The sequence below is a fragment of the Myotis lucifugus genome, unplaced genomic scaffold (assembly GCF_000147115.1).
Source record: "Myotis lucifugus unplaced genomic scaffold, Myoluc2.0 scaffold_70, whole genome shotgun sequence".
Taxonomy (NCBI): Eukaryota; Metazoa; Chordata; class Mammalia; order Chiroptera; family Vespertilionidae; genus Myotis; species Myotis lucifugus.
The window spans coordinates 1,147,312-1,154,721 of NW_005871118.1; the positions used below are offsets into that span (position 1 = coordinate 1,147,312).

General features: G+C 43.3%; 1 protein-coding gene across 1 annotated transcript in view; it reads left to right on the plus strand.

The window, feature by feature from the left end:
* Window positions 1-7,152, plus strand: part of RARRES1 (retinoic acid receptor responder 1) — a 33,483-nt gene extending 26,331 nt beyond the window's left edge. The window contains exons 6-7 of the mRNA XM_006090338.3: window positions 6,297-6,359; window positions 6,441-7,152. Coding sequence (XP_006090400.2) covers window positions 6,297-6,359; window positions 6,441-6,593 — 216 coding nt within the window. The 3' untranslated portion in view covers window positions 6,594-7,152. The remainder of the gene's footprint in view (window positions 1-6,296; window positions 6,360-6,440) is intronic.
* Window positions 7,153-7,410: the final 258 nt, after the last annotated feature.

Sequence of the window (7,410 nt, forward strand, 5' to 3'; positions counted from 1 at the left end):
TGAGGAGTGACATGATCTGACTTACAATAGGATCATTCTGGCTGCTCTGTTGAGAACAGATTGTACAGACGCGAAGGTGGAAGCAGGACAGCCAGTAAAGCATTGCAATAATCCAGGCACGGCCTGGCGGGAGCCTGGGCCAGGGGGTGGCAGTGCATGTGGCGAGACACTTGGATTGAGGATATGTTCTGAAGACAGACTGATAGTATTTGCTGATGGGTTGGGTATGGACAGCAGAGGGTGAGAAAAGTTGAGGGTGATTTGTAGGATCTTGGCCTGAGTAACTGGAAAGAGAGATTTCATTAACTGATTGGAGAAGACTACAGGAAAAACAGAATTAGGGAGAAACTAGCTTGATTTGGGGCATACTAAATTCTATGTCCAAGTAGAGGATATGTAGTCATCTGTACATAAGAGTCACAGAACAGGAAAGGGTCGGGGCTGGACTTGTCACACGGTAGGTGTTTTTTTAGGCCATGAGACCGGCCATCACAGAGAATGAGTGTTACATAGAAAAGAAAAGAAGTTACGTAAGGATTGAGCCCTGGAACACTTATAACGTTAGAGGTTGGAGACAGAAAAAGTGTTTTAAGGATGAGAATCAACTGACTGTATCAAAAGCGGATGGAAAGTCGAGTGAGATGAGGACTGAGGATTAACCATTTGATTCGGGCGGTGGGAAGTCAATGGGAGCTTATCACACTGTCTCCCCTGCACAGCGTGGGCAAAGCCTGCCTGGAGTAGGCTCAGGAGAGAATGGGGGGAGAAGTGGACACTCCATCTCTTTTTAAAATTTGGCTATAGCCCTAGCTGGTTTGGCTCAGTGGATAGAGCGTAGGCCTGCGGACTGAAGGGTCCCGGGTTCGATTCCGGTCAAGGGCATGTACCTTGGTTGCGGGCACATCCCTGGTATGGGGTGTGCAGGAGGCAGCTGATCGATGTTTCTCTCTCATCGATGTTTCTAACTCTCTATCCCTCTCCCTTCCTCTCTGTAAAAAATCAATAAAATATAAAATAAAATAAAATAAAATTTGGCTATAAAGGAAGTAAAAGAAAGGGAGGGGCTGTAGCTGGAGGATGGGCAAGCAGAGAGTTGAAAGAATGTTTGTTTCAGTTGTATTTCTAGGTTTCAGTTGTATTCTAGGAGATTTAGCAGATTTATATGTTGATGAGAAAAATCCAGGAGAGGGGGCAAAGTGGACTTGTAGGAAGGAGATAGTTGGAGTTAATATCTCTGAGCAGGCAAGAGCAGGTAAGATCAATCCAGATGATCTGAGGCAGGACCGTGGAGAGTGCACCTGGGCAGGAGGCAGAGAAGAGTGGCCGAGATGCTGGGAGGAGGGTGGATGGCATGGTGGTAGGTGTGGAAGTTCTATTTCAAACGGCTTATGTCAGGGGTCCTCAAACTATGGCCCGCGGGCCACATGCCAATACAAATATTGTATTTGTTCCCGTTTTGTTTTTTTACTTCAAAATAAGATATGTGCAGTGTGTATAGGAATTTGTTCATAGTTTTTTTTTTAACTATAGTCCGGCCCTCCAACGGTCGGAGGGACAGTGAACTGGCCCCCTGTTTAAAAAGTTTGAGGACCCCTGGCTTATGTCTTCTAAGTGAAAAGTGAGGCAGCCACCAGCTGCGAGCAAGCATGAGACAGGTTTGGGAGTGCAAGGACTTCAGCATCACAGGGCACTGCAGGCCCCGGGGTCATCTGTGGTCGTGGAGTTAGAGGAGGACCAGTCCCTCTTGGCTGGGTGGTGAGGGCATGGAGTGAGCCAGGGTTGGAGTTCTTGTCAGGCAAGTGTGATGTAGAGAGAGAGGCATTTCCAGAGTAAACAAAATCAACTACTGTGAGAGGCAAGCTGAGCTGACCGCAAGTATAAATGTCTACAAATCACTTCCTTCATGCTGTGTGAAGCAGTGCATTCACCCATGGATGGATCCTTGCACTCTTGCATCACGTCAGCACTAGGAATGCCCCTAACACTCTGGTGGGCCTTGCAGAGGCCACTTGTAGATCAGACGACTACAAACACAGTTTTTCTCTAGATAGACGCTTCTTTCCTTTTAAATAGTGCTTTTTAATAGAAATTACCACTCAATTGGTTGTTGCTATATAACTAGATAAAACACTCTCCCTCTTTCTCGCTCTTCTCCCAAGACAATCATATCCTTAACAAGAGTCTTCCGCCCTGAGAAGTCAGGCGAAACTTTGTTTACGGTGTGGAAGGCGGTGCCAAGATAATGAACTCAAGGAAATAATGAGAGGAAAACTCAACAGGGGCCAATCAACACAGAGACAACAGAGAGGAAATTAGGATCTTTGAACATCAGTGTTTTCCTTTCTCTTACAGTTGTGCATGACACATTGCCAAAATAAGCACCAGGACATACCACAGTGCGGGAGCAGCCCATTTCTCTCCCGTTCTAGCCAGGCCGTTATCTGTCTATCCATGTCCCTCAACCACCCTGCACGTGGGAAAGTAGGAACAATGGAGTCGTGGAAAACAAAAATGCTGGTTCGTCAGAAACAGTGTCACAGATTAGGAGCTTGAGAGTTGTGGGGTTTGGGTTTTGGATGAATAAGTGAATATGTAACTGACTTGCTGGGTCACCCAAGACAAATTACTTCATCTCTTAGGGCCCATTAATGGAGGATTTACTGAAGTCCTTGAAGCTAACATAAATCTAAATCACTGAATTGGGAAATTTGGTTTCAAGGTTGATAACCCATTTCAGCTCAGAGTTCTCTTATTTTTAAATTCTGCCATTCGGTGGCCACTAAAGATTCCTGTGATCTTTCAGCCAAAGCAGCAACATAACAAAAAGCAGTGATTTTCACTGCATTTTAGAGGGGGAGGGGAAGAGAAAGAGAGAGAAAGAGAAACATTGAGCGGTAGCTTCCCACATGCTCCACAATCACAGGTCCTGACTGGACTGAACCCGCAACCTAGGCATTTGCCCAGGCTGGGAATCAAACCCGGAACCTTTCAGTGTATGGGATGACACTCCTACTGACTGACCCACACCAACCAGGGCCAACAATAATTTTTATTTTTATTTTATTTTGTTAATCCTCACCTAAGGATATTTTTCTATTGATTATTAGAGAGTAGAAGGGATCGGGAGAGACAGAAAGAGAAACATCATGCCAGAGAGACACATCGATTGGTTGCCTCCGGCACGAACCCTGACTGGGGGTCAGGGATAGAGCCTGCAACCAAGGTACATGCCCTTGACCGGAATCAAACCCGCAACCCTTCAGTCCACGGGCCAACACTATCCACTCAGCCAAATCAGGTAGGGCAAGCAACAATTTTTAAAAAGTCACTAAGATCAGAAAATCTAGGTACTGTCCCGAGAGACTAGAAGCAGGATGGCAGGGCTGATAAAGCCACGGCCGTCCAGCACAGAAACAGCAAGTGACTGGAGGTGCTCTGTGGCCCTTGGTAGCTCGGAAAGTATAGCGATTATTGTTTTTCCAAATGCTTTCTGGGTGGGAATTACCATCTTTACACTTAGGGTTAAACTCACATTTCAATGCAAGTGTGTCAGGAAGTGCAGGCTTATAAACCCACAGCTTCATATAAGCAAAGTTTGAGGGGCGTGCGGGCTATGAAAGAAAGGATTGAATACCAATGTAAGACCATCTTACTGGCACAATTATTGCGTTAGAACCGAACAACGGATGTCATTCCCAATACCATGAGGACTATGCCAAGGGCAGGGGAGATACTTGCTGGCTAGAGAAAAAGAAAAAGGACAAGGACTTTCCCTACACTCTTGCCTTTAATACGAATTGAGAATAGTAAATCTGAGCATTGTTCCAACTCTTATCAACACCAGACATTGTCAGCAACCCAGACTACCTAATCTGCAGCCCGTCACTATCAATCAATTCAAGTCCTGCTGTCGAAAGAGGCCCCGGGTGGCCAAGGCACATTACAGAAACCATCTTATCTACCTTATGTATTCAGCTAAGACATCTACTTTATATTAATAGCCTGAGCTTACTCACTTTCTACTAAAACCACACTGGTTCTTCTAAGGATCATTCTCTCTTTTTTGGGGGGATTGGGTAGGGGTGGAGGCAGAGGGGTGGTGCAAAAATAAAAGGGAACAAACAAAATACTTCCAGTCTGCCTCTAGGAAGATTAAAGTGCTGAGTTACCAGAAAATGTCACAGAAAATCACCGTCAATTTGGACTATAATGATGTGGCATTTTGTGACGATTTGAATAGACGCCAAGGAGATTATTTCTGAATAATATTAAAAATAATGACTTCTTGGCAGAGCTCCATTCGGCGAGGACAGTTTAACCCTGGAATACCTTGCCGGCTGGGGTGTACACTGTCCCCTCTGTAGTTCTGTAAAAAGCCCCGCTGTTTTGTTTGGTTTAAGGGTGTTTCCACCTGGAGGAGGAATAACCCATAAAACAGAAATGCAAGGGTCTGTTTCAGTGACCTCACTGAGGAGGGTCTTCACGAAGTGGTACCTGGTTTCCAAGCATTATAATAATCCAGTTTTTTTGTATGAAAAAATGGGTAACACTGTAGCAGAATAGTTTGTCAAATGGAGTTGGAATCCCAGTTTCCAGACTTGCCTGTTTTTTTTTTTTTGCCTCAAATCTGTAGACAGCCATGATTCAGAAATGCTGTTTGCAGAAACAGAATAAGAAAGCATTGACCTGAAAAACATGTTGTTTATAAGGAAAACCAATTTTTTTATGATAGAAGAATACATGGTTAATAGAGAGGCCTTGAGAAATAGTGCGGGCAGCACAAAAGCTTGAGACAAGTCATACAACGCAGTGGCCTGCTGGTATGGGCCATCTTGAGGCCACCATTTCCTTTTAAGGTCAAGATAGTTACCAGACGAAGGTCAAGCAAGGCTACCTACACCCTTAAACCCAACAATGCCAAACTGACCACTGGGGTCTCCAGAAACTGTTTTTTTATAAAAGCGACACTGGGTATCCTCTCATGAGTTCTGACTGTACAGCCTGTGCCTCAGATACTTGCTTTGACTATTCGCATGTTCACTGCCAGGCAGGAGGGAAGGAAATCTACCCATGATGCAGATACACAGAAAAAAGTCAATTTCTGATCAAACCAGGCCCTCTCATTTCCTCTCCCTCTAGCACCCTCCCCACCTGCTGGAAAGTTCATGGTTTGTAAAAATCTCCATCATTTTAAGCAAAATTTAATATCAAATCCTTTTGTTTGACTTTGCTTTTTTACATTAATAGTCTCAATAAAACCTAGTAGATTGAAATTATAAAATTAAAACTATGGCCCGGCCAGTGTGCCTCAGTGGTTGAGTGTGGACCTATGAACCAGGTCACGATTCCAGTCAGGGCACATGCCCGAGTTGCAAGATCAATCCTCAGTGGGGGACATGCAGGAGGCAGCCAATCAATGATTCTCTCTTATCATTGATGTCTCTATCTCTCTCCCTCTCCCTTCCTCTCTGAAATCAATAAAAATATATTTTAAAAAATTATAATCCAAGTTGAATTTATTTTATTTTCTTCCCTTCCATTTTTACAATAGATAAGGACCCTAGCTTCCACTCCCCCCGCCACCAAAAAAACCCACCAAAAAACCAGGAAGTGTCAAAAATAAAATAGGAAATTGGTTTAGTTACTAGTAAAACTTACAGAAATCAAGTGAATAAGAGGTGAGAAAGATTGCCTGCCACTTTACAAATAAGCAGTGCACTGGTTGAAGAGGCAGTGCGGACAGTGGAGTCAGTAGATCTGGGTTCGAATCCCCATTTGCCATTTACTAGCTGCAACCTCAAGCTATCTCCCTTGTAAAATGAGGCTCATAACACGAACTCTTGTAAGGCAGTCAGAATTACATGAAAACCTGACTCCAGCGCTTAGCACAGAACCTGGCCCATGTGGCAGCCTCAAAGGACTGGCTGCCCTACCCCTTGTCTTATTGCCTGGCACATCAGGGCTAACATATCAGCTTGAGGTGCATATACAGTACCTAATTCCTAAGGTTGCCAAAAGATTCTCCCTATCCCCACCGACCTTAGCCTCCATCAAAAACCATAAGTATTAGAAAAAAAGTGACAGTCAATAGATTGTCATAGAACTCAGTGACCAAACAATAAGAATCCATGACTTCCGTATCTTGATGCAGGATCCTACCCAAGGGAAACATGGCTAAAATCCAAGAGACAGAAGGAGAGTCCAGGCATCACCCGGTTTATAAGATAAGCCTTCCAAATTCTGAGCTGATCTACACCTACCAGTTTGTTACACTAACTCTTTTTTCCTTTCTCTAGAAAACAGATGAGGATGCCATTGATTTTGACTATACAGTCCTACTCCATGAATTCTCAACACAGGTAAAACACAACATTATACGTAGACTTGTTTTTACCAGAATTTTTTGCAGCTCTTAATGTTTTAAAACCCCTATTTTCTAGGAAATCATTTCCTGTCGTATTCACTTGGTCTGGCACCCGAACAAACCCCTTAAAGTGAAGTACCACTGTCAGGGGCCGCAGGCACCAGAGGAAGCCTCTGGAATTGAAGAAGGATCAGCTGCGGCACCGACGACGGGACTGATCAATTACTGAAAAGGAAAGAAGACGACCTGCTATCCCAAATCCTAAACACAGTGACTGTACAAAGTAGCCTGTCATTATTCTAGTAAAATAGCCAGTGTCTAAGGCATCCTAATAATTCGGAAAGCCTGCGATGCTCAACAATGAAAAGATACTGGGGTTTTTAAAAGATAATATATTTCAATGAAAGCCAATTGTAGGGAAAATATTATCTGTTTAAAAGGAATTATACTATTTTTATGATTTTAAGCAAGTATTCTTTTATAACTTGATAGCTACTTTTAAATAAATGTTTACATTTCTAAATCAACTGTGTTAAGTATGTTTGTAGAGATTTGTAGGCAAATTCTGTGCTAAGATGGATTTAAATGAACTCTTAATATTGTTTAATTCATATTTTACAAATAAAAATAGAGCGTCTCACAGATAAAGCCTAGTGTCTGCAAACATGTATTAAATGGGACAGTGATGTAACTGTAAGTATAGAAAGTATTTACAGTTTTCACTTTTAAGGACAACTTGGACCCAGTGTTGGCATAAGTAATTTACAACAACAGGGGGGAGAGATTAACCGGGGAACTTATATGCATATAAGTGCATAGCCCATGGAACCAGACAACAGGGTGGCGAAGGGTGGGTGTGGGGAGGAGGTAGTCAATGGGAAAAAAACAAACACAAAGGGGACATCTTTTACTTTTAACAATAAAAAAGGGAAAAATGTACAACAGACACAATATGTACGTAATCCGATTCTGTGGAGTACCTACTTCCCCAAAGGTAGGCAGAAGGTAGGCAGAATTGGTCTAGGAAATGTAGCCAACACTTGCCT